This window comes from Perissodus microlepis, chromosome 2 (genome assembly GCF_051167445.1).
Source record: "Perissodus microlepis isolate ML-2025 ecotype Zambia chromosome 2, ASM5116744v1, whole genome shotgun sequence".
NCBI classification, from domain to species: Eukaryota; Metazoa; Chordata; class Actinopteri; order Cichliformes; family Cichlidae; genus Perissodus; species Perissodus microlepis.
The window spans coordinates 18,212,150-18,240,000 of NC_140462.1; the positions used below are offsets into that span (position 1 = coordinate 18,212,150).

Genomic DNA, 27,851 nt, shown 5'->3' on the forward strand with positions numbered 1-27,851 from the left:
GGGTGACTTCACTGACTGAAAGGTCTCCTGGGGGAAAGGTTCACAGTCAAGACAAATCAAGACTCACCCTCGTCCATGTCCCTAGAGAAGCGGGTCAGGATACGACCCAGAGGTGTTGTATCAAAAAAGTGCATAGGGCAATGGAGGATCCGGCTGAACAGCTTGTCGTGGAGCACGGAGGCAGCCTTCACTGTGCACTGTCAACACAGACAACATATGTTGTGCTTGAACACGAGACCTGACACATGTAAACAACAACTTTAGGAACCGTATGGACACATTCATTGCTTGGATAAACAGACAGTTGGAGTGAAATTGTCTGTTAGTTGACACAGTTTTAAACCTCAAAGCACAGCGGGTACAGTGGAACACATATGTTGCCCGAGTGTTATAAATGCTACATATGCTATGCATGTGCACAGTGGTGGGTAGCTGTCATGCACAGAGTAGTGCTGTCAAATCTTCATTTATAATGAGTTTCTGGGAGGCTGACATAAAGGTCATGACCTAGTGCGCATGAGACATTTCAACAATTGGACAGAAATTACATGTGGCAGCAGAGAACAAATTAATTCTATTAATGGAATATTTAACACTCACAAAGATCTCATCACAGCTAGAGGTAAAAAAAAGATTAGCCATCTTTGAAAAATTAGCAATTTCAAGTGGCACACATTAACATGGGGACCTAACCTCTGCAGTGCAGTGTCAGGATGGGTTAGCTTGAAAACAAGGATGCACACTCGAGGGGATGCTGAAATACACGAGCGTGCACACGCGCACACACACAGACGCACACTCACACGCTCTTTCTCTCTGCTTCTTTGTCTCCGTTTCTCATAAAGAAACAGACTGATATGCATGCAGCCACTGTATGAGTTGTGAGACAGGACAGTGGACAGAGAAACTGACTTGTCCTGCAAGCATTTTCAATTATAGCACTGGATCCATAAGAGCATGAACAAATGACAGTGTAGACATCCAAGCAGGAGCGCTATCTGGATATAAGGTACACATTTTACTCAATTTTAAAGTTCATCAGTGGTTAAGAGGACAAACATGTGAAAGAAAGGGGCTTACCTTCACAAACACCAACCCTCTGATTGTCTTCAGCAACAACGCAGCTCCCATGGAGATGATGTAAACAGTTAAATAGTACCGAATATGAGGGTTGAGTCTCATGCTGTTGCTCGCTATTGTTTCATTCACCGAGATTAATGATGTGTTCTGAGGGCAGATGGAGCAACAAATTACAGGCTGACAAAAAAAATCATTTTTCCCCATTTGGTCTCTAACGAAATTGAGAAAAGCACACTTTGGATCACAAAAAAAAGTCATGAAAATCAGTCCGTTCGGTGGTGTTTGCCATTCCAAGCACATTTCTCAACAGCAGCCACCAACTGCTTAGCTGCACATCTGTTTCTTTACTGCTCACTCTTGTTTTTAATTAAGTTTACCAAGGTGCTGTTACTTTTTTAATCATGCACATCCAGATTAATGCTCAGTCAGCTGCCACACTCATCCAAACACAGTAGTTATTTTTCTTTTGGGAGCAAGACACACACTACAGAGAATCCTGTATTATAGAAAACTAGAGTCATCTACACTCACCCCACTGCCCTGTCTGATCCAGTGGCTCAGCCACCAGTTACTGAAAGCTAGGCTGCCTGTGGTGGAAAAAAAGAAGAAGATGTTGATGACGAAGACTACTGGGCCTCCCGCTGCTTTGATGTAGGCTCCGTAAACAGACCACGGGACTGAACCAGAGCCTTTCTCTTCAGCTTTCATCAATGGTTCTAAATATAAAAGCCAGAAAAGTTACTTATGAACCATTCTCATGGAAAACAGCAATTTACATGAGAAGCATGAAAACGGGCAGAGTTTCTCACCTCCTTTCTTGCTTTCCATCTTTGGGCTGACCTTGGCAACATCAGTGGCACTGTCAGCCTTATTTCCACCTACCCTCTGCTCTTTGTTTTTTAGTTTCTCTTTCACCAGATTCTGAGAGTAAAAAAGGGGAGTGGGGGAAGAGTTTTGACACATGTCACCAGCAGAAATCACAACGGCCATAGCAATGGCACTGTGGACATTATTAAAACAGAGATATCGGTGACATGGTCTTTAGCAGCTCACCAGTAAATCACTGCACACATAAATAATAAAAGCCTTTGTATTCATTAACATTTCCTTGCTACAGGCCCTGCCTTTCTGGGCTTATGAATTATTCAGCTTGTAATGTTCAGTTTTATTGTGTCGTGAGGGCAAAGATGCCTTATTCAAAAGAGTTGGCTTTGCTCCTCGTGTGCCCCTGGCCTTACCTCCTGTTGCATGCTATTGAATAGCATGGCATAGTTGCGGTCTTTACCAATTAGCTGCGCATGGGTACCGTGCTCAGCAATCTGGCCGTCCTTCATCAGAATAACAACATCGCACTCAGGAAGATACTAAAAGATAAATGCATGAAAGAGGCAAAAGAGCAAGATATTAATTTTGCTGACATTCTGTGGATTTTTGAAGGTTTAAACTTTTTATTAATTGATCGCTGGAACTTTTCCAGCAAAGAAGCAACATTTCTTATGGTTGAAAAAGCAAGAAAGACTCAGTTTGACAGAAAGGACTGAAATATTCTAAAAGAGCAGAAACTGCAAAAGGATGTTGATGGAAATTATTGGAATTTCACAGGTGATACTTACCTGCAGCTGATGCGTTACAAAGAGTATGGTTTTGCCTTTAGCGGCCCCCCGAATGGCTTTACTGAAGATATGGGAGCCCACACAGGCATCAACAGCACTGAGAGGGTCATCCAGGAGAAGAATGGGCCGCTCACTGTAGAGTGCACGCGCCAGGCTCACTCGCTGACGCTGCCCTCCACTCAGGTTGGCACCCCTCTCGCCAATCTAAAAAGAGAAAATAAAAATACATTTTGCACAAAACTCTCCTCGTGCTGAGGCTGAATTAAATTTATTGCATAAAATGAAACTGCTGGGCATGATATTTGAGAAATCGATGTTTTCGGAGCTGACATTTTGTTAAAAAGAAGCAACAGATACCTCTGTCATGTCTCCATATGGGAGCTCTGCAATGTCTGGGAGTAAACAGCATGCCTCCAGCACTGCACTGTATCTAATGTCGAAACAAATATGCAAAGTTAGGGATAAATTTGCAGGTTTAGCGCTTTTTTACTTATAACATGGTTATACAGTACTTATTCTTACTTGTCTGGGTTATACTTATTTCCAAACAAGATATTTTCCTTGAGAGAATCATTTAGGATCCAGGCTTGTTGGGACACATATGCGAAGCCACCGCTGACAGCAACTTTTCCTTCTAACAGAGTCATCTAAAACACAAAGGCAGAAGGTAGGGAGCAGAGAAAATAGTTGAAAAAGTCCTTTTCAGATTGCAGATTATACTGTGACATTGTGTATGATTGAAAACTTCAGCAAGAAAAGCTGTCCTTGTTGTTATTCATGAGTTATTCTGGGTTATCTGAAGAGGAAATCTAAAGTGAGCATCTAGTTAAGCATTCACTTGAATCTCACCTGTCCCAGCAGAGCAGACAGAAGAGAGCTCTTTCCACTCCCGACACCTCCACAGATTCCAACCAGCGACCCCTAGTAGCAGTGGCAAAATAGAGAACACAGCTCATTTCCAACTTCTTTTTTTTTTAATTCTCTAATGCTGCCAAAGTAGCCTTGTAGGAATCACTGTTTAAAATGATCTTTACTTTATACCCTTTTGTCATGTTTAATATGAGTATTCACCACTGTAAGTAAAATGTATGTAAAGACTAGAACTGAGAAAAATCATAATTAATCGACTTGATATGTGTTTGTGGTGTTACCTTCTTTATACGCAGGTTAATTCGGTGCAGGGTTTTGTGCAGTGGGGGGCGTATGCTTTGAGTGGAGGAGACAGTGCTTTGTGGACTCTCCTGCTCCATATTTGTGAGGAGACTTTGCACATTGGGGTTTTCCTTGTTTCCTTTGCCATCCTCTGTGGAAATGTACAAGCTAAGCTTTTCCCTTCGCAGCACATGCTTCATTACTCCTCGCTTCTTGGGAGCCGGGTTTGGTTTTTTGCCTTTTGCCTTTTCCCAAGCCAGCGTGGCAACCTGAAATTCTACGGCGTTGCCAGGATCCTCCATTTTTTCTACAACCTCCTCTCTGTCATCCATCGTGAAGAGCCTCTGTGGAGTCAAACGTAGTGGGATAGATTATAGGCAGCACGCATTGTGATGACCAGTTTAATAGTTACTTAAATATTTTAGTGCTTGAAAAACAAAAATGCAGTTTAATCCTTTTTTAAAAACATGTTTACATGTGGTAAACAGGTTAAGTACTACAAAAACTGAAAAAATAAAGAAACGACTGTAAATAAAAAAAATATGACTTGAAATACAGAAAACCCAAGGATAAATCTAATGATCAGAAGGTCGGGGGTTCAAATCCACTGAACGGCTACCCTGAGGTACCCCTGGGCAAGGTACCATCCCTACACACTGCTCTCCAGTCACTGAATTGGTGGCTGCCCACTGCTTTACTGAGTGAATGAGTCAAATGCAGAGAGTAATTTCACTACAGGGGATTAATAAAGTATATTTTTTTTAAAAATTCTTTTTACTTAGCTTTGTATTTATCACGTGTTTGGAAAACAGCAAAAATGTCAGATGTGATACGTGAATAGGCTAAAAACTGCTTCCCCACTGACATACTATGTGAGTTTAATTTAGTGTGTGACCTTTAAAAAAAGGTAATTATTCTGAGAAGTGATATGGATTAAGTTCATTTATGCTTTATCAACCTTGACATCTTAAAATACTATTAAGACATGAAGACATCAACAGCTACATCACTATTCTTTACATGAAACATTATCATTTATCCACTTTTACAAGACACCAGTCCATCTTTCTCACCTGAAATCTTTTGACTGCAACAGAAGCCTCTGATAGTGACCTCACCGCCAGTGGTGTGACTTTCAGGGCAAAGGTCATAGCATTGAAAACTGCAACCACAGTGAAAGCCTGAGGTGGGATGTGTAGAGATGGAGACAGTTATACTCAATAATTTATTTATATTCATGAAGTTTGACTTTAAAATGTGTATATGTGCTCGTCATGACCAGAGACTTGGTGGGCATCTTAAAAGTTACACAATTTAAATAAATATGCAGTCAACATGCTGACTACGGATGGGTGACAAATTATAGGAAAACCACACCATAGTGCTTCAGTTTTGGACAACATTTATTAATGATTTAGCCAGTGGACCATCCTTGCCCCAATATGTCCCTTAGATTTTTTTTGTCTTGTTGCCATTTTGATCTGAAAATCAGAATCCTCTGGGCCGAGCTCAGTATTTTTATACATACCACAAAGCATAATTGTCATTCATTGTCTTTATGATTTGTTTTTCCTATTGACTTGTCACACACCTGTAGATTTTTATATATAAATACCTCAGCTGCGGTTAGGTCATAACCTAAGGCCATATGTAAGGAGAAAGTGCACACGCTTGCAAGCACCACAGTGATAGGAGACAATCCCACTGTTATGCTTTGGACGTTCCCAGCCCTCTCTAGTATGCTCCTCTCTTCTAACCGCACTTCTGTCGAGGAGATCAGAAAGACAGAGATGATAAATAACCAAGGACAGACACAAAGAATGCGAATGTGACGTAAGGGTCGAGTGAAAGTGTTGGCCAGCCAATCCACACCACAATCAGAGTCACTAACCAAAATAGCAAGCACACAAAAATAGATACAAGAGAGGACAAGAGACTCGCTCTTCAAAGGGGCTCCAAAACCTGGTGATCCTTGAAAACTTTTCAAGTCCAATTCCTGAATCCTGACCCTCTCGTCTATGTTTGTATATCCCGTTTGCACGGGCTCGTTTAGTCACTTCATTGTCCTTATTCCCCATTGGGATGTGTGCGTTCTTGCATAAACTACAAAGGAGGAGTCATCGGCACAATTGCTGACTGTAAATTTGGAATGACATTGTAACTCTTAAGACTCATTCACCAATGAATGCAAATTAATTATTGTTATTATAGCAGGTAATCACAAGACAGCAATGAAAGTGAGACCCAGCTGGCTAATTTGGAGCAGATTAAATAGGGAAAATGATGCTTATCCATGACCTAGAGCAAGGACCTCATGAGAAAAGGCCATCGCTTAGTCATGAATAAGTAGAGCAGCCTTGACAGCCATTTAAGGTATCATAGGGCCCCAAACACTTTGCAAATTAATCTTGAAGCGCAGGGGTTGAAACTGCCTTTGATTATAGACAATGGCACACTTAAACAGGGCAGGTTAATGGAAATGGATTAAGGGGCAGGGTTATCATGCCAGTTTGCTACGAGGACAAGCCTACTTTTAGGTGATAAACCGCTCATTTAGTGACAAATTTGCATGAGTAAAAGATGTTCAAGTGAAGTGACACTTTATTCTCAAAAATGCTGACCTGCACAAAGTTCTCAGGCCTTCACCACATTCAAGAAATGAGCACTGGATATATTGCTGAGTCACATGACTGCCACTCACTGCGAATGTTTTTTGCAAAGGCATCTTCCCAACAATACATCTTGATGAACTTTATGCAGCCCAAGATCTCGTTCATCAGCCTCACGCGCTGGTCGCTGACTGCCACACACTTCTTGCGGAAATATGCCGTCAACCTTGATGCAAGCATCTGTCCAGACAGGAACGGGGGAAATGATGACAGGAGAAATAAGTGGCGGGGGAGGAAATGAAAGCAGACATAATCACATTAACTGTGCTGCAGGCCTGTCCCGGAGACCAGAGTGATAAACGCCTTCCCCATCAATAGCAGGGTCTCTAGCTGTCAGACTACAGCTCAGACTGAGTGTAATTTGAAAATAACAGTTAGAAAGTTGACAGGCGACTGATAGCCACAGAGTTATGATGCTTTTAAAAAAGTGTCTGTTTGGCTCTCCAGTAATCTAAATTAACTTAAAGACTTTAATGACGTTACGATTTCTGTCTTCAACTAACCAAATTAGATTTAAAAAAAATCTAACTTGGAAAGAATGAATCAGCAATAATAAACTCTCTGGTGAGTAATTTTTGGTAAAACTTCTTGAAACTGCTATAATTACATTATCTTAAAGTGGACCTATTACGTCATTTTCTCTCATATCGATGAACTGTCATACTGATGGATGCTCATATTAAACATCACCAAAATTTTAAATCATGTCAATTTATGTACACGTAATCCACATGAGCCAAAATGCTTCAGTCTGCCCTAAACGCTCCATTTCAATTTCTTCTGCTGCTGGATTTGTTTGTCAAAGAGAGCAGATATTCCTAATACGGTCATCTAAAGCACACCACTCTGTCTTGGAGTTTAAAAAAAAGTTGGCTTACAGGGAGGATGGGAGAAAAAGGAGAAAAGCTCAAACAGCTTGCTTCAGACAGAGAAGGAATAGAGGTGCTGCAACCGAGGCACAGTATAAGATAAATAAGCAGTTTTTTGAACTGTGACTCATGCAAGTCTAGCAGAGTCCAGGAATAAAAAATAAGGAGCCGGAAATCAGCATAAAAGGTCCACTTTAAAAAGAATGACAGACAGACAACCATGTTTTCCATTCTTTGCCTCTGGTTAGATGTTATAGTGAAAGTCGTACCATGACAGGGTAAATGATGATGAAAATGGATGACCCCATCAGAGCCGTGGGGCCCAGGAAGAATGCAGTGTAAGATAGACCCAGTATTCCCACAAGTGGCCCTCCAGCCAGAAGGCAGCCCATACACACTGCTTCATAGAGCCGCTGGCCATCACTGGAGCAGATGTTGATCAGCTAGGTAGAGAGAGACAGTGATTTACATAAAGTACTGCTTCAAAATTCCTCCAAATATTACTACAAAAACAGTTTTATGAATACAGTTATCCTTATTCCCACATTTACTTGTTGGACAATGATTCCTCTTAAGCTGAGTAATGACTAATCTTAGACAGCCTCCCCTCCCTCAGGCTATGGGATTTGTCGAAATCTAAGCAGGACTGGTGTAAGAGCAGAAATTAAATCCATCTCAATCATCTGCATGTGGTGCCCTGCAGCGAGGGATGATTTCTTTAATATGAAGAGGAGTTCCCTCCAGGGTTACAACACCTACCTCGCCCGGACTGATGTCTTTAGTGCTGCGCAGGCGAAGGATCTTGTGGAAGGCCAGGGTAAGAGTGGCCCCACGGAGGCGTGCTGCAGTGCGGTAATTGACGCCCCACATGAGTCCCAGAGACCAGGAGCGCATCAGTTCCATGAGGAAGAGCCCGGCTGCCAGAGACAGGCCATACCACACAGAGCTCTCTGAGCTCTGGGAATACTCCAGCAGAGATTTAACCAGGATAGCCTGCCCACATAGAGTGACAGAAAGGAAAGAGTGAGGAAAGAAGGAAAGCACAGAGAAAAAGTGGCAGTGGCAAAACAGAGAACAACAAGGACAGAGATAACGTAGGAGATAGAGAATAAAAACAAGTAGAAACACAGGAAATATTTCATATATAACTTGATTAAAAGTGGACAAAATAAAATATGACAAAATGCATTTTTAAGCAATATTTTTGCTCGCCTGGATAAGTAAAATTAGTCAATAACTCATTCCACAGCAGAAAGAATACATACAACATTGCTTTGTCATTAAATGCACTAAAGAAAAAAAAATCACATAAGAATGTGAGACAAATGCGTCATTGTCTAAGAACTAAATCCAGTAAATGCTATTAGTTGTGGGTAGCAGGAATCACATAGTATGCACATAAGACATCAAAAGAAACAGCTTGGAGCAAAAGGAACAATGAAAGTCACTCATAAATGCCACAGACTTAGAACTTCAAACATAATTACCCTTCAGTTTTCAGTTTTCCGATAAGGAATGTTTAGAAATAGTCACACTTTGAGTTTGTTCTCCGATAATCATCTGAGAGCTGTTTCGGCAGGGAATCTAAAGCTACAAGTGTGCCACATAAAAAGCCCTGCGCATATCTGGACCAAAGTGTGACTGGGTACAAAACAGCTAATCTATGGTATTAATATGACTCTCAGTATCTAAGGCTTTATAATCTCCCAGTATGTTTTCATTTCAATTTCCAGACCAGCATGAAACAGGATAAAGTGATTTTCTGAAAATACATGGACTTGAGGCTCCAAGCCAGCGACCATGCTGAAAGGCGTTTTAGCTGAATCAGCAAAAAAATATAAAAGGCAAAGAAGGATTTAGACTGTACTCACAGGCCCAACAAAGCCGGCCACCATTGTGAGAAGCAGGGAGAATACGGCCACCAGCGTACGGGTTTGGCAGAACCTCCAGAAGACTCTTGTCAGGGATGCCCCCTCTCGCCCGCTTCGTTTGAGCTCCTCGTGCCACAAATATTCAAGCCTGGAACCAAAACCCAGGATCACAAATAGTGACAAACTATAGGAGTACACAGTTCAGCCAAACATGAGTCCATTCTCACTAAACTAAATATATATAACTCTCTAACTGCTTCCCCTTTTTTCACGCATCAGTGCTATCCAATGTGGTGGTAAAGAGCCCAAAAGTTTCTTGGATATTTTTTTCTTTAATTGGATAAAATCAGCACTTCCTAAAATAGAGGATAAAAACAGTATAGAAGGCAATCAATGCAATCAAAAACCCCAAAAGACAATTAAAGATAGCTAGGGTGATAATAGTATAAAGGTGACCTACAATATACAATCACGCTTTACATAATTGCACTGAGAAAGGTACTACCAAACATGTTAAAGATGTGCTAAAGCACTTTTATTGCTGTATAATGCCATTTGAAGTGGGTAAATATCTTGTTGGCCAAATGCATCACGGCTAATGACTCTATAAAGCAGCAGTCGAGCAGCTGCAGAAAGTAATTAACGCCCTAACGACTTTATTAAAAACGTATCAGAGATAGACAGAACATTATACCCGCTACACTCTTGCACGGCCTGGTAATTGCTACTTGAAGTCAAATGGTGCTAAATCTAAGGAATTGCAATTATTTGCACTCCAAATGCTGCAGAGACACAGTTTGATTCATAGAAAGTTAGACTAGTGTAGCTAAATCCAATCAAAGAACCAAGCGAGGAATAGCAAATTAAACTGGAAGAGATTTTTTTAACCACCCGCCCCCCCATTACTGTCAAAAATGAATATACAATTGTGGTCAGAAGATTACAGATAATTTGGGAGTTTTAATGATTTTTATGAGTCTGAGTTTGAACTGTTCTTTTTCCATGGTGGAACGATTTTAAAGCATTACTTTAGAAAGCAAGAACTGGTTGCACAAGTATGAATTTATAATGGATTTAATCCACACAGGGACAAAAGTATACATACAGGTTAAAATATGCACATACATAGCATTTGTGTGACAGGACTGACCAATATTCAAAACAATGAGAAAGTCCAAGGAACTCAGTCAAGATCTATGAAGGGAAATTCTAGATTTACACGAGCGGGGGAAGGTCTCTCTGAGCCATTTCTAAACAGCTGCCATCATATTTATATGCACGATGAACACATGCAAACTTCTGATCACACAAATCCAAAGTCGTGTGTATTTAGAAATACCATATTAGATCTCATGTGTGTACATGTACCTACATATAAATGAAAAGGAGAACAGCAGGGCAACAGTGTGGGCTGTAAAGCAGGAATTATTTGCTTTCGAACAGGAGTGAAATGTTCCTGACAGCCATCGTTTCAGCATGCCAGATGGCACGCAAAGCTGATGTTGCAGGAGTGTGTTTGAACAGCACACAGCATTCAAGGTTCGCACCTCACTGAGCAACCAACAAGTGTCAACTCTCCCAGGGTGCCTTTCCAATTTCCTGTGCTGTGCTTTTGCATCTCCATTCTGTAAATGTTCTTGCTATGTAAACTGTGTCAGACACCCACCCAGTGGCTTTGTGCTCTTTTGCTGCTTCCCGTGTCTGCTTCTTTTTAACATACACAAAGCAGCACAAAAACTCTCAGCCCTGAGCCACGATCTTTAAACAGAACAAGCATTACTGGCAACCTACGCAGTTGTCACCAGATACAAGAGTGAACTTCCTCAAATAGTCGCTCTCCTTTTTACTGCTGAGTCACAGCAGTAATGGAAAAAAACACTGGTTTTACTTTCCCTGAGTAGCACAAATAATAAGCTTAATGTAAAACATTTAAGTTCATTCATAGAATCAGAGCGTCTTTACGAGGCATTTCCCAAGCTGTAGCTTGGCCTTTTATCTCACGGTCTGCCCCAGCCTGGCTCCTGTCAGTGACAGCTAATGAATGAGACAGGGAGACACTGTGCATTACAGGTACACACTTAATGCCATTATTGTCTAAGAGAGGCACAAATTCTCACGGTAATCTGTAATCCCAGCCATTCTTAGCAACACTCCCCTGCCTTTATCCCATCACATCGTTCCTGTATTGTAAACAGACACAGGATGTTCATCAGTTAAGTCTCAAGGTATAGCTTAACTATGTGCTGCACAAACACACAAAACGGTACATAATTATGAATACTAAAACGACAGCTGTATCACTCCAAAAACCCTGACTAATAACACTGAATGAAACGTGAACTTGCATTTTCTGTTTTCGTCACAATTAATCTCACTAGGTTTAACAAAAGGGCTTTCTCGATATTTATTTTAAAAAGACAATCCTGTCCCACGAGACTGAAACAGGCTTGTACAGTTACATATCATATCAGTGGAATTCATCCTCAAACAGCAAGCTCCACAGGATACTCTGGACAAATAACACAATCTCAGCTCAGGGTTGCAGCACAAAGAGAATCTACTTATACAAGTGACCGAAGCACATTTTAACCAAGAATGGATTAGCAACTCTCCTCTACAACTTCACTAGATGTTAATTAGCAATTTGAATATTTGAAAATTAGTAACTTCATTTTCACTCCTTCAGCTAAAGCATCAGAGCATATAATGAAGATGCCAGTCATGTGCAGTGAGCTGACTGCATGTTACTTAAAATGATGACACTGGCATTACTCAACACTTATAAAGAAACCAAGCAACAACTACAGGGGCTGAAAATGGAAGTCAACAGAGTTCCCCTCGAAAAAACTGTATAAATTAATGTTGTTGCACCAAACCAAAAAAAAGGGTAACTCAGTTATTCATTTCTTGTTGAGAGACAGGGCTGATGTTAGTGCCCAAAAGGGGCTGTTTAGGCTGCCTGCCAGGTTTCATTTGGGTTAATTTAAGTCTGTGCCCTCTCGACTGTCCTTGTGGTACCGGTGCCTTTTGAAATCCATTTTACAGACCATCCAGTTAATCTATGCTATAGGTTAGGCTACTAAAACTGTAGTGTTGTGCATATGTATCAACCTATAATGCAGTCATTTGCAAATCTCATGAATCCATATTTTATTTGCAGCTGGTTGTAGGGAACATATCAACTACTTGAACTGAGAAAATGTGCCAATTCACAAAAAAGTATTAGCTTATTTTGAATTTGACGGCAGCAGCACGTCTCAAAAGAGTTGGGGAGGGTTCAACAAAAAGTTAGAAGAGTAAGTGGCGCTAAAAAGAGAAGGCTCAATAACACGACTGGTTATACAAAGAGCATCTTAGAGAGGCCGTTTCATAAAAGCAAAGACAGGCAAAGTTTCACAGTCTGCAAAAAATAAAAAATATCACATCTACAACTTGTGGAACAATATCAGAATAACATAAATAAGTGTTAATAAGTCGTATTTATGTTAACATAAATAAATGTTAACATAAATAACAAAAAAAGATAAACGGGTTAGGTTTTGTTGGAAGAATTTGACAAGATTTTTTATTTCACCCTCTCAGAAATCTCGGGCTTAAGAGGGCTAACCTCCCTGTCAACTACTATCACCTATCTCTAATGCAAAGTACTACCTTGTCTTTCCATCATCTTGTTATTAAAGACTATTGAAGGGGGATAAAAGACACTTTAATTGAAAAATTCCTCTAATAAGTAAGTCTATATATTTTGGGTATACACCTCTAGACTAGATAAAAGAGATAAGAACTTAATGAAACTACTGGTGGCTGGTAGAAAGACTAGTAAGGAGAGCCCAACATTTAATATATGAATGGAAATCACAATGTTCATTGACAAACTGGACAAGCATTTCTCAGTTATACATCTGAACAATTTGTTTTACACTGGGAAATATTGGTCAGCTATGTCACGCCCTATAGACCTGGTATTGTTTTTGAACATCTATAACTAAATTGTACTGACCATGTACTGACCAGTCGAAACCTTCCTGCTTGTTCAAAGTTGTTTCTCTTGTTTCTTTTTTTCCTTTGTATATATGTTGCATATGTAGTCTTGGATGTTAATAATAATACAAAGAAGAAGAAAAAATGAAGAAATAGAAAATGGCAGATCCATTTAACAGGAGTTTGTTCTTCAGTAGTTTCCAACACTCTGTCTGTGACCCTCATTCTCACACTCTCTTTGTTAATGAAGACATAAATCTTGAATAAGGCTATAATTTTGTGCAATGACGCTGCAAATTTTAGTAAATGCTGTTTCATAAAGGAGTGAACAGCACATTTGTTGCTGGGTAAATACAGCCAGCTAGATATACTAGCCTGTATTTACCGCAGTGCTATGCTACACAGATGACTGATTTAAAATAATTCCCAGATTGTTGACTGTAAAGAAAGAAAGAAAGTAGAAGAAAGTTTGGCTCATCAAAACTCAATATTAATATGTTATACAATATGCAGTGTCTGTGTAAACAGCATATTATAGTTTTGCTTTGTGATTTCACTCAAAAGTCCCTTTTTTTTTAAAGAGGGGACAGTTCCCATATATTAAATTTCACTGTTATAAAGAAAACGTAAAAATCTAACACCTTCAAATAACTCCTACCTCACCTTTTTATTTCATGCCTCACCAGGTTCCAGTATTGTGGGAATACTGTGTTTCAACAATAAATAGAGTCTTCCTAACACCACAGGTCCCTTTCATCAGGCAAACCTCAGCTTTGGCACAATTACCTCACCTTTGGCAGTTGACTGCAGAGGCTTCGTGGCAAGACAGTCCCCACACATCATCTATAGACAAGCTGGACGCCTTGTAGGCTTTCACTGCCAGCGGCGAGAGCCAGTGCAGAGTCATAAATGAGAAGAGGCCAGCATTATCGACTGGATGCTGGTGCCTGGAATAGAGTGGAAGACGTGGAAATAGGTGAGATGTATAAAAGCACAGGTACACACACAGAGGCGCTATGCTGGGGGAACAGACAGACATAGGTTTTCTGAGAAATAATCGGCGCCTTTGACTCGCCAGAGTCAATGAAAGGTGAATCATGCCGGCTGTGTTTGGATAGTAATTTACACGCTCTTCACAGAAATCTAAGAGTGCAGCGAAAAGAAAAAGAAGTTGGGGGGGGGGGTTATCAGTGGGTATATGCTCAGACATGGCACTGTGCTGCTGGGGGATATGTTGCAAGCCCTTATCATGGCCTCAGGCTACACCCAAATAGTCAGCACATTAGGGAGGGGCCAAACAGAGCAAATGTGTACTCCAGAGTCCGTGTGTATCTTTACACTTCAACATACAACAACATCTTTACACTGTAGGAGCTTAAAACCGTCTCTGCCTTTATGTTCTCATTCATCTCTCTCGCTACCAGAGTCATCAAATACAATTAAAGTCGATTTTGTTTACTTGTGCCTTATCCTGAAGGGCTTTAAAAGCTGAAGGCTTTTCCTGTAGCGTCCTGGCCTCTTTGGCCCCCTCTCCAATGAAGCCTCTGCTTCCTCTTCCTCCAGTTCTGGCAGCGGTTGCAGAGAGGGCAGTGACAGACCCTCTACACACCCGGCTGCTTCCAGTGCATCAGGGAACATGTTGGGCCCTCTGAGGAGAAAAGAGCATTGTGAAAGCCATTGTACAACTATTTCTTTTTATTTACACTAAGTTGTTACATATGAAAGAGACACAGTAACTGATCAATAGTACAAAACCCCAAAACATTGTTATATAATATATCCTCCTGAGACCCAGTAATTCACTTTTGTGCACTGTAGCACACATTTAGTTTTTGCTTGTATCACTCACACTCTACATGCCACTCTGCTGAGTCCTGATGTTTCTTAGAGAGGACAACAGTACCTTTAAAATGATGTCACATGCTTACATGATGTAACATGTAAGCATGATATCTACATTTAAAATATTTTTTTAAACTCAGATTTTGATTAATTTTCAAAAATAAACATCTAGTAAGTAATTTGAGGGGGTTTTCAGACCTAAGCTTATTTAGTTTCACAGAGGAAATGACTAATTTATTAATGTGTACTCTGGTGCATGTCAGGACTTTGTACTTAAATTAATTTCACTTTTTTCTAGTAGACAACTCTTTGACAGAGGCAGAAAGAATTCTTAACACAATCATTGAGGGAGATTCAGACATAGATCTTTCAGAAGATGAGAGTCATATGAGCCAGATAGGAGAGGGTGAAAACCCAGGAGGAGCCAGACAAAGATTATCAAGATGCAGGGGCGGATGTAATGAAGAAACGATACAGGGTCAGCTGAAATCTGCCGTCATCCTATCTGGTCCAAAAACAGCATGTAGGAGAATCAGGAATTTTTGATTTTGAGTGAAAAAAGTATGGTTAAATTGATTTAACTTATAAAGATAGTGAAAATGTGTTGTAAGTGAACTATATCGGATATTGGAGTATCTAAATTTTATTTTGCTAACTAATTTTCCATTATCTTAGGTTTATGCCTTTGTTGGAAGAATGCAGAATTGGAGATGATGGTACCCTAATGACACTTAATGATTGGAGCCCACAGCAGTATTTCCAGCAGTACATTGACAAAAAACTAATTCAGGACTTACCAACCAGCGTATGGTACAGGATTCAGGGTGTAGTTTAAACACAACACCAGAAGAAATCAATAGCTTTTTAGGAATCTCAGTGTACATTGCATGCCTTGGATATCCGAGAATTAGAATGTACTGGGCTGCCAAAATAAGAGTCGCAGTTATAGCTGATTCCATGACATGTGGTCATTTCTACAAGATCAGGTCTTCGCTGAAAGTAGTCGATGATCTGCCAGAAAATGAGAAAAGAAAGTATCTCCTGGGGAAAGTCAGACCACTTCTAAAGAGAGTCCTTCAAGGTTGCCTCAATCTGCCCAGGCAAACAAAGGTCTGTATGATGAACAGATCATTCCATTCACTGGCTGTCCCAATTCACAAGTCCCAAGACCTGCAGTGGTTGCAAATATAATATCAACATGGGAGGGGCTGACCTATCTGATCGCATGCTCAGCTTCTACAGAATATCTAGTCGGACCAAAAAGTGGACTGGATGCACCACACTTTATTTAATTGATTTGGCCATCACCAACTCCTGGCTTCAGTACCAACAAGATAGCGAGGACATGCAATAAGCTCAAAAGGACTCCCTGTACTTGGAGTTCAAGCGCCACTTGGCTGAGGAACTGATAAACAAGGGACAAATATATGAACAAGACCTGAATAATACCAGTGATGAAGAGTTCTCTCTAGAAATCAAGAAAAGGATTGAATTTTGTTAGTTTCACATTCGTGATCAATGAACTCCCCTTGTGCACTGTAGTGCACATGTTGTAAAATTTTAATAAAATTAGTTAAAAACAAAATTGTTTTTGCAATGTGTTTTTTACCAACCCAACACTTGATATATATGGAAAAAATCAAAATACTTTTTTTTCCCCTGGGTCTCAGGAGGATATAACATATGTTAATATTTGAGGACCTTGTGATTTTATTAGCAGTTTTGCTTGATTATAGCATTATCAAAACCTCTGGAGTTTCCTTATGGCTTATAACATATGGTGAGTGTTTTGCTGAATAATCCCCTGAGACACAGATAGGCTCGAGAATCACCTTGCTCATAGGTCACAGCCCCTCTCTGGTGTACAACTAAAGTGCTTATCTATTTAAAGACAACCTGCCAGCAGCCCCAGGAGCTCGGGAACAGACATCTGAGCTGTCGGTGTGTCCACACACCGTCACTGATCCCTTGTATGGCAAACCTCCATGACAAGGTCAGCTTGACCTGTGCCAAGAGACTCAGAGGGTGTCAAGAGACTCACCAGAGACCGTGGTAGATAGTGAGATTCAATACAGTGCATACCGAAGGTGCATAAACCGAGTTGCATAACAAAAAGTAACAACATGTTGTAACTCCTAATGTAAAAGTATGATGTGAACCTAACTCTGAGTTCAGGAAAAACAGAAAAAAAAGTCCTCCATGCCCCAGTCATGTGAAGTTTGTCATATGGCTGTGAAGTTTCAAAGCTCTCTTTAGGGGAAAGGCTGCACGCTTTTAGTTTAAAATATAAACCTTTGCAGCCTGCATTCAAAGAGCTCCTGGAGCAAAACAAAGAAGGTTCAGACTAAATATGCTGTATAGTTGTTTAACTTGTTAGTCAGGTTTCAGCTTGGACAACAAAATCATAAACATGCATGAGAGAAGTCATTTTGCAGCTTTCATTTTACCAAAACATAAACACATAAAGTTCACATATCAACTAAAAAGTAGCAAAGACACAAAGAAAAGTAGAAATTAGAGGCAAAGAAGTTAATAATTGGAGTTACGGTAAACATAATGTCTGATATTAGACGCTTTGCCGTCCCTTAAATTCCTAGATGACTTTATCAAAAATCAATACTTTTAAAACACAGCCTCCCTCTAAACAGGCATTTAACGTCTTTATTTAGGAAGCCCTTACTGACGTAAAGCGTAATATAAATACAATGGCTTGACATCCTACTTAAATTATAGAGATCCCGCATAAGATCATATGTTCCTGTTACTGGTGTGGAAACAGAGGGATTAATTTATGTTTTCACTGTGACACTTACTTTTAAGTCCTCCTTGGTCAGGTCAGTACAGATCTCAGATGTTGTGCCTATAAGCAAGAACCAGAGAAGAAGAAGATTCTAACGACCATGGTATCTCTTCTCTAACTTTTGTCATTTCATTAAAGTCTAAACTCCGCACAGACACATCTTCCTCATCTGCGGAGCTGCGCTCGGATGAATACACGTTTAGGAAACATGGGAAACTTTAGCGCCTCACGTGTATAAAATGCGTGCTGCTTTCTCCCGGCATTAACTGAAGCTACCTCCTTTTGCCGTCACAAGGAGCCCCGAGGGGAGAGGAATTCCCGATAACGCTCTTATGTCACACGGTCTCCACCAACCGCTGACAGAGCTTAGCGGTCACCCTAGTAACGGGGATAACAACGAGGAAGTGCACACAGCAGGGAGGGGCGGGTCCACAGAGGATATTTTTAAACAGGCGGAAGAAGGCTGCATTTTAATTGGTTGCTAGGTTGGTAGACATTGGGAGGGCCGCTCTGCTGTGATTGGTTATGACATCATTGGTCATATTTGGCTCGCCCGGTTCTCGTTACCGCTCAAAGTGCACCATACATACTGTCAGTCCCTTCATCGGAAGGCTTTCTTTGCACAATGTACACATCAAAATGTAGACAGCTTTCTAATGGATCATTCAGCGCCCACATAAGCTTCAAATGACTTTCATTTTTTTAAAAAGTCCAGGTTAGAGAAATGTCCTAGAGATATAATAAATATAATAAAGAAATAATATGTAGTGAGTGACCCCATCAGGTATTTCTTACTTTTTCAGAAGGGAATGGGCTTTTTAGTTATATCAGATATAAATTGATATATCACCCTCAATAAACACGAAGCAATAATTCTGAGTAAATTTGCAACTGAGAGATATAAAATTAATGGTTGATATATATTAAAGAAACTGTGCTCGGTATAAACTGAATGTACACCGTTCGAGCAGATTTCATTTGAACAGATTCCATTAAATATAACATGGTACAAAATTACATGGAAAAGTTACATGCAATTAAAATAGTGAAAGTTAGAAGTTTGGGCAGAATTTTTTTGAATGCATGTGGCCAGGGGAAAGTGAGTGAACGCAAGATTATTAATATTAATAATCTTCTAAATTATGGCCACTATTTAAAAAAGAAATAAATCTATATTCAAGGTAAGAATTGGCTTAAATAAGTAAGATTTCTGGTCAGATGTCTCATATGGATTTTGATCTGCACAATTAGTTCATTAATCTGACTGAAATTATTTATTTATCTGCAGACTTTAATTATAATCTAAATTTTTTCTTGAAGTACATCAACCTAAAAGCTCTGAAAAAAACGACTACTGTAGTTTTTCGGTGCACAAGGTCATTTAATCACATGTCTTTTTCGTCTGACTACTTTAAAACCCAAAGAGATTCACTTTACACTGAATATTAGTCAATAAGATGAATACATTTGCAAAGCTGGCAGCCTTCATCTCCGGCCCTAATGCCCTGTGATTAACAACTACTCAGCTTTATATCTTCCCATACATTGTGGGAGCATTTATAATGAATCCCATTTGCGTGCATGTGTGCATGTTTATTTAATTTTGAAGGTCACTATATTTGAAATCACATAAGGTACCGATCCAAGCACAGACTATGTCCTTTCATATTTTCCTAAATGCCCATAAGACTGAAAATATAATTTTTCATCCCATAAACTGAGACAAGTGTTAACATGTCAGTTAGTTTTGAACAGCACGGCTCATGGTTGGCAGGATAGGGAATCAAAAGGTTGAAGGACATAAGCAAAAAGAAACGAAGATAGTGGATCACACAAAGGGCCTTTAGAGGTGTATAAAGCTGTGCTGCTGGTGCTAATAAAATACTCTCACTGGTTGGAAGAGTTTCACTACACTAACTATGACTCTACAGTGACTTGAAATTGTCCTCATGTAAATGTTAAGACCTCAAGCTCAGCTGGCTTTGCAAATAAAAGCTTCACTGAGACTTCGTAACGAGCCAAAGAAGTCGGGTAACGGCAATTTACAAGCCTCAGCCAAGCACAACAGGATGGGAAATAAAGCCACCCAACACAGCAATACAGTTGCAGCTTAGCTATAAAATTGACCCATCTTTCTACACTCGCCTCGGGTAAAATGGTAGCATCTACAAATTAAAAGCTCTTTTTTGAAAATAAATAAATAAATAAATAAATTGGGGGTAGAAATCATTGTGGAGAGAAGGGCTTTGTCTTTGCTGCTGATATAGTCACAGATCAAGACACAGGCTCCTTCCACATCAGACTTCTGTGCACCTTTTTAAAATGCTTGCCTTGTCATTCAGGATAAGCAACACCAATTGTTACAAATGTCCCTGGGTTGTTATCACAGCATCAATAAAGAAAATCCTAAAAATACTTGTAAGGTGGAGCAGCAATGAAAATGGAGACCATCCAAAGTGCATCTGGGACACTGGCCAAAAGTTTTCCCTAAGGTTTGTTAACAAAAGTTACCACCTGTATACTGGATATTATTATTATTACGTATGCTGCATTACAGTGTTCCCCATAGATCTTTGAAAAATATTTATCTGGCTTTACATTATGGAGTATATACCCAGTGTTTGGGGTAATCTGTCCTGTGCTAAACATGTAATACCAAAAGTAATATGGGAGTTTTAAATCTATCTATTAAAAATACACCAACTGGGGGTGAAACATGTAAATTTTTTCAAACTTTGAGAAAGACCAGATGTTTACCCAATTACCCATTTCTCAGGCACACCACTAGCAACAGGTGCAGTGGCCACTTTTTCATCTCTCAAGCAGTTTCCCTTCACCATCTTCAGTCTAATAATGAAACAGTTTAAACTGGAAGAGACAAATTATGCCTTCAGTCTGGGAGGATTTATGGAAAGGTTTCATTGATTTGCTGAACTAACCGAAGCCTTTTTGTGACAGCCTTTTGTCTAAAGTGGATAAATCCATCTGAATGGACTGATTTTTTAATTTTCATGAGATTAATCCAAACATTATTGGAGAAGTTCAAACATTTTAAGACTCCACCTATAATTATTTTGCAGCATTTGTGCGATCTTGCTGGCAGCAGAGAAAGAAAAAGAAGAGGAAAAGAAGCAGTACACAAAGAAGAAAATCATCGATGGGGTCTCTCTTTACTGAGCTGGGAAATTTGCTGAACTTCTGCAATCAATGCTCTGAATGTGGGCTTTGCTATCAACCTCCTGAGACTTTTAAGATAGCGACCACGCCGTAGTTAAGTCCGGAGCACAGTACAATCACACAGTCCTTTCTTTTCTACAATTTAAGGAGGACTGGTTGACCATGAGGGACATGTTCTGTAAAAGGCTTGCTATACATGGTGGATTTGTACAAGTACATTTGAAGTGGAAAAGATCCCTGAGTCTAAAGCTATGGACAGATGGAATTTACACTAAGTAGAGACTGGAGCTTCATATGGCCCTTTTTCACTGCTTCATTTGAAATTTTTCATCTTCTCGCAGCCCTCACACAATATCATCACACAGTGCTTTACTATATGAGCTTTGCTCTAGGCTAGACATTTCCACTGGTTATGGCCAGTTGGGGCTGCTGTCAGAAATAAATTGGTTTCTCTGCCTCTTCTCTGATTGTTGAATATACGTGCAAAATGGTGAGGTGAAAAGCACCAGGCTGCTCCACCGTTGAGTGAGCGACAAAAAAAAAAATATATACCTCACATTTACGTACCACTTATGTTAGATGGCTGACTTCCATTCCATTAAACTGTAGTGTAGCTGCACCAGAAAGTTCACCACATGATAATATGCTGACTTTGTTTGATCGGTTATTCACAGGGGCGGGGGGGGGAAGAAAAATATATGCAGCACATTGCCGATAGCTGTCATGGTTTTTTATTATTATTATTATTTTTTAACAAACTCATCACTCCTTGATGATACCTTAAATGTTCCCACTCATAAATGTGGAGCACAGCTTGTCTCTTTCTTTTAGGAGAGTTGTCAAATGCCATTAATATTCATAAATCTGTCAGTAGCTCTGCACATTTTAATTAGTTGGCATTTATTAGCAACTGGGGTTCTTAACATATGCAACACATGTTGCATGCTTTCGTGCAAGGAAATTAACCTACAGCTGACATACAAGGTCGAGGCCCTTGGATTATTTAAAGCAGCAGAACACGTCTCTGAATATGTATCGCCACGACTGTAATCATTATCTTAGAGAAAACTCAGAACTAACAGAAGCCCTTGGATGAAAGTCTGAAAGAGGCTTGGCCTCTGTTTGTAAGCGCCATCTGAAAATGAATCTCTGTTTGACTCATAACTTTCCCCAAAATGAATTTTCTTGTTTGTTGTGTTTGGTGCCTCAGTGTGCAGTTTCATTTCATTTCAAGACGATTCTTTTCATTTTCCATCCTTTATGCATATGCAAAAAGTGACTTTGAACGTGACATGGTTGTTGGTGCCAGACAGGCTGCTCTGAGTATTTCAGAAACTGCTGATCCGCTTGGATGTTACCGCACAAACATCTCTAGTGTTTACAGAGAACCTTCTGAAAAAGTGAAAACATCCAGTGAGCAGCAGTTCGCTGGGTGATAATACCTTGTTGATGCCAGAGGTCAGAGGAGAACAGCCAGACTGCTTTAAGCTGATAGGAAGACAAAGTTAACTCAAGTACCTACTCATTACAACCAAGGTATTAAGAAGAGCATCTTTGGACACATAACATGTTGAACCTTGAAGCAGATGGGTGACAGCAACAGAACAACATACCAGGTGCTACTCCTGTCAGCTAAGAACAGGAAACTGAGCCTACAACTCCAACAGGCTCAATAGGAGGTTGGAAAAACGCTGCCTGGTCTGTTGTCTGTTGGTGTTGATTTCTCCTGCTATGTTGGCATAAGCAACATGATTGAATGGATCATCCTGTCTTGTGCTGTATCAATAGTTCAAAAACAAGAGATAATTAGAAGTAACTGAACATGATGTACAGAATTCAGTGGAGGTATTTGGTGGTTAGACTCCAAAGGCCCTGCACGGGAGAATAGTCTAGACACTGGTTGCAGATGAAGATGGAGGCTTGGATGGAGGCTGACTGATGAGTGAGAGGCGGAGACGGAGAGGAGGTGGGTTGCACGGAGATGTCTGGAAGGGAAAATGGCAGATGCACAGGAAGCAGGAAGATCATTGGACTAGACCAGTGATGTCAAAATCAGCTTGACAGTGTAGGAAAGTGGAAGTGGGAGCTTAGATTAGCCACCAACACTTGGGAAGCAGACAGATGAGTTACTACAGATCTTCCTTATTGAACCTATGTACACTTTGGGCTCCATAGTACCAACTGAGCATTGTTTGAATACCATAGCCTACCTGAGTATTATTTCTGGCCAAGTTCATCCCCTTATGACACTTACACAACCTCCCCTTACCTTTGAAGGCTCTTTCCAGCGGGTAACACGCCATGTCGCAAAGCTCAAATCATCTTAAACTGATTTCTCAACCAAGACAATGAAGTCTCTGTCCTCAAAAAGCCTCCACAGTCACCACATCTCAACGGAGCACCTTTGAGGTGTGGTGGAACGGGAGATTGATATCATGGATCTGCACCAACTGTGAGATGCTATCATGTCAGTGCGGACAAAAAACTCTGAGGAATGTTTCCACCACCTTGTTGAATTCATGCCATGAAGAATTAAGACAGTTCTGGAGGAACTGTCTCACCAACAGTTCAAAGCCCAACAATTATTTTTTTTGATGAAAAATATTAAAATAAAGGCCTCTATACTGATTATAGCGTGCAAAGAAAAACATGCCTTTGTCATGTCTGACAAAAACTACAAATGTAAAAGCTCGCTGCTGCTGAGCTATATGTCCCAGAAGCTGTGAAAATCTGAGCCTGCATGCTGCTTGTTTCAGCACTTTTTTTTTTTATTTTTTAGAGTTACTACAAAATCCCTGACAGTGACTCAGAGAGCAGAGCTTACACGTTGACAATAAGTCTGGTTTAATAAAGGGTCAGTCATGCATTGAATGAAAGCTCCAGGGCTGTCAGTGTTGATTTTCCTAGAATGTATCCTTGGGATCTCGATCAAGCTGTGCAGCAAAGAATTAAAAGACATTAACTGACAACTGACGCAGTTCTAATGACAACCAGCTCCACAGTTCATAGAAAGAAAGGAGTTACAGTACGTTTTACAAATTGCAAAAAAGAGTTTAAATATATTTTTTCTAAATTTGTAATTTGGGAATGAAACACTGTAATATGTTATATGTTAATAAGAAGGAGATAGACAGGTGCACACATAACAGGCATGCAGTGAATCTTAACGCTTTACCCTTAACAAGGTTATTGATATTATTGAATAAACAAAAACTACAATTACACAAGTCCTAAAAGTGGAAACATAATCCAATTAAACAAATGACATGATGCTATTAGACTTTGCCATTAAAAAAAAAAAAAAGAGTAGTGCAATTAGATTAACCATTTGTGCTACTTTTAAGAAAAAGTAGCACTAATGGATACTCTAATTCTTAGAAATGAAGAAGCATATAACAGATGGATATAACCTTGACATGTATTACTTTAAATGACCAAGACTTCTGTTCAGGCAGGTGGTGACTTTAGGGGGTCAATCACTAGTTTTAAGTGATATTTAAAACAACCGGAAGTTTAGTTTTTGAATAACATTCTTTATTAGAGTGACAAAGGAGAATTATCCAGGGTATGATCATCAGCATACACATAGGTCATTAGCTAATCGGCATGCAGTGCCTTTGGTTTGTCAGTCAGAGCCAACCAACCTCATATTGTCTGGTTTGTTTGATTGATTTACAGTAACTAGTTCAATTTCAGTTACTGCTAAACATGAGGGTCAGAGCAAATATCAGAGGAAAGTTCAGATACTTTTGCACCTTACAAACATATGTTTTTAAAAAATATATTTCTTTCTTTTTCCTCAATAAATCAACAACCAAGTCCAATATTTTCATGTCATTTGTTTAAAATAATTGTCTAAGGTGAGTGAAACACCTGGATTCTGTGATTTGGATGGTTAAGTGGACACTTTTGGCAATAAAGTGCTAAACATTCACCAACCTTTCTTGTAACTGTACTGGGCGAGGGACAATAACAGCAGCTGTCTGGTTTTCTTGCATTAGAGGTCAGATCAGGAAAAAAGAACCCACACAAGACTCTTTTACACACCATTTTTAAAAAAGGCGGATGAATCTACTGTAATATCACTCATAGGTTAGTGAAGTCCTGTTTTAAAGCCTAAGTTGTGCATTTCCACCATGCTAGTTTTTTTGAAACCAGATGTCAGAAGCTCAGGGTGTATCTGAAACCAACCAACAACCTGCGTAACAGCTTGTCTTTAACAAGCCATTAAACAATAAGCATACCTGGGTTTATTATCCAGCAGAGACCATATTGCATGAATTTTCCAGTTGTATAAACGAACATCATTGTGAATATAACAATGGGTTTTTAATACTTGGATAGAAGTACTTTAGAGTTAATGACTGCCTTTACTGCAGGCAGTAAAGGCTTCAGTTGCTGCTCATCTGTGGGTCGCTCTGCATTCAGTTTTGTATTTAATAACTGAAAAGCATGCTCCATCAGACCGAGATCAGGTCACTGACTTAGCTTTCAGGATTCTATCAGGACTGACATCATCAATAAACACTTGCAACCTGTTTCCATCGGCAGCCATACTGTACGTGATCATACCACAGCAGTGCCTCCACCTCCTGCACTGTTTGTTCAGTAGCAAAACTACAAAAACTGTCTTTATCCAACCAATTAATGACCGACTGAATGACTGTAGAACAGTCTCTTTGTTTGTATTCATACAATCAGTAGAAATACGCCAAAGTCTGTGTAATGTATGCAAGTCTACAAACTTGGCAGCTATCTGGAAATGCTTCCAGGCAATTAGATGTGTTGTTTTGGGGGTTTTTCGAGTTATTTTGAAGCATTATGTAAAATAATTGCACCTATAGAATAAGAACTTAAATATTCTTCCAACTTTTCCTCCAAATGAGTTTTGTTTTAGCCCCCCCACCCCCCTACCCCCACCCCATATCATCATATAGATGTGGAATTCTCCCATACATTTTAATTCAGGACGCTCTCAGCGCCATGTCTCCTCCTTATGCTATGTTGTACCCGGTTATGCTAATCCAGCTGATGTTAATTATACATTTACTCAGTGGCTTCCATGCATGAAATTCAATTAATTTGCAGTTGTTCATGCTATATGTAAATTACCTTCAAATGTGCTTTAAAATATTCTATTTTTTTTAACTATTACACACCATTTATCAGGTTTCAAGTTAGATATGTGGAGTGCAGCTGTGTGGTAGAACACACTTTAATTCCCCTCAGCAATTTACTAAAAAAAGGAAAAGAAAAAAAAAAGGACGTCCAGCAAAACTTCCTGTTTTACTACAGAGTAATGGAGAGCAGTTTGTTTACAAATCCTCTGAATCCATTTTCTTCAAATGTTGTACAACCATTAGTCTGACCCTGCTAGTCAGACAAATGGTTGCATCTCATTTGTGATAAATTATTTTTTATTTCACAGACGATTCATGGCATATTGGTTTATTGAGGGAGGAGCGTTGCCAGTCTACAAGGAAAAGCAGTCGGACTTTGTGCTTTAGCCAACGAGGGCTCCTTGTTCTTCTGCAACCTGGCTCCTCGAGCCTATCCCAGTGACGAGAGGCGAGGTATGGCATGGAAAGGTGACCAGCCTATGGCAGGGCGTGATGGAGAAAATAGTATGTAATCATATTTCTCAGTGTCAGCTGAGAGGACTTAATAAGCTGATTTTGATTATGAACTTTAACTAATGTGATGTCAGCATGACACTGGTCATCGTCAGGAGTTAAACTTGTTCCTGTTCTTAGCGCTATGATGTACTTCCCCTGCTGTGCTACACCTTCATTAGTCATTATGATCCATAGCACAGGCCCTTCTCCATCTTCTTCTAATCCGTCCACCCAGATCTCAAGTTGCAGTGCTGTGCAAAAGTATTTGTCTCCTTCCTGATTTCTTTCTCTTTTTTTTGCATATTTGTCACACTTACACGTTTCAGATCAAATGGATTTTAATAATACTGTTAATAAACTAGCCACATCAGAGGGGTTTTGAGTGTCTTTGTCTAACGTTCAAGTTTGTTTGATGATCTTAAACATTTAAGGGTGACAAATATACTAAAAAACTAATAAAGGAGGAGGAAGCAAATGTGTTTACACAGCACTGTACAAGCAGGCTTCTCAAGTCGTCACCAGATCTTCTGTTTTGATTCTGATTTCATTCAAATATTGGCTTCTTTAGTCATGCATATGCACTCACATCATATTAGTTTTTTGCAGTTTATAGTGATAAAGCTTTGAGTTTATTCTGATGATCACTAATCACTGTTTTCAGTTGGTAAAAGCCACGGTGCACAATGCTATGTGGTAGCTCCATTAATAGTTATCTTAGATTTCATCACTGGTACACTATTCAAAATTAAATATATAATCAATGGCATTTGTATGCAAACTACCAACTACTTTCATCTTAAATATTTATTTCATGGACACAAAGGTGGTTTTTTAAAAGTGAATTCTTTTTTTCAGGCTCAAAGACTGTTGTTGAAGGCTGTCTTTGTTTTCAGCCTAACAGGAAGCTGATGAAAGTCTTACATCCACTTAACTCGAAACAACGCAGCAATGCTTTGCTAGCTCCGCTGTCAAACACAAGAATTACTTAAAATGAGTGTGTAAAGAAAAAATCCATCTGCTGAGGAAAATGTCAAAGCACTGACGCTAGCGTAACCACTTCTCCTTTCTAAAAATAAACCTCTTTCAAATAAATGTCCGCAGTGCAGATAATTGCTGTCAGTGCAAAGCAATTTTTCTCCGGTAAAGGTCACTCGATTCATATCAGCATGAGAGTCCATCGCT

At 39.7% G+C, this 27,851-nt stretch overlaps 1 protein-coding gene and 1 pseudogene across 2 annotated transcripts in view; one reads left to right on the top strand and one right to left on the bottom strand.

Moving 5' to 3' along the window:
* LOC146392660 (ATP-binding cassette sub-family C member 5) overlaps window positions 1-18,243 on the bottom strand; it is a 31,124-nt gene extending 12,881 nt beyond the window's left edge. Inside the window, exons 1-20 of one of the 2 annotated variants that reach the window (XM_084951659.1) lie at window positions 18,108-18,243; window positions 17,891-17,937; window positions 14,695-14,883; window positions 14,027-14,182; window positions 9,255-9,402; window positions 8,143-8,376; window positions 7,653-7,826; window positions 6,547-6,694; window positions 5,461-5,609; window positions 4,919-5,026; window positions 3,845-4,189; window positions 3,543-3,614; window positions 3,216-3,340; window positions 3,051-3,123; window positions 2,694-2,897; window positions 2,319-2,444; window positions 1,890-2,001; window positions 1,612-1,796; window positions 1,081-1,227; window positions 68-197 (exon numbers count right to left, since the gene is read on the bottom strand). In XM_084951659.1, the coding sequence (XP_084807785.1) occupies window positions 68-197; window positions 1,081-1,227; window positions 1,612-1,796; window positions 1,890-2,001; window positions 2,319-2,444; window positions 2,694-2,897; window positions 3,051-3,123; window positions 3,216-3,340; window positions 3,543-3,614; window positions 3,845-4,189; window positions 4,919-5,026; window positions 5,461-5,609; window positions 6,547-6,694; window positions 7,653-7,826; window positions 8,143-8,376; window positions 9,255-9,402; window positions 14,027-14,182; window positions 14,695-14,873 (2,815 nt within the window). In that variant the 5' untranslated portion in view covers window positions 14,874-14,883; window positions 17,891-17,937; window positions 18,108-18,243. The other variant, XM_084951653.1, reaches the window with a different exon arrangement.
* On the top strand, window positions 14,872-16,369 carry LOC146392661 (uncharacterized; annotated as a pseudogene).
* Window positions 18,244-27,851: the final 9,608 nt, after the last annotated feature.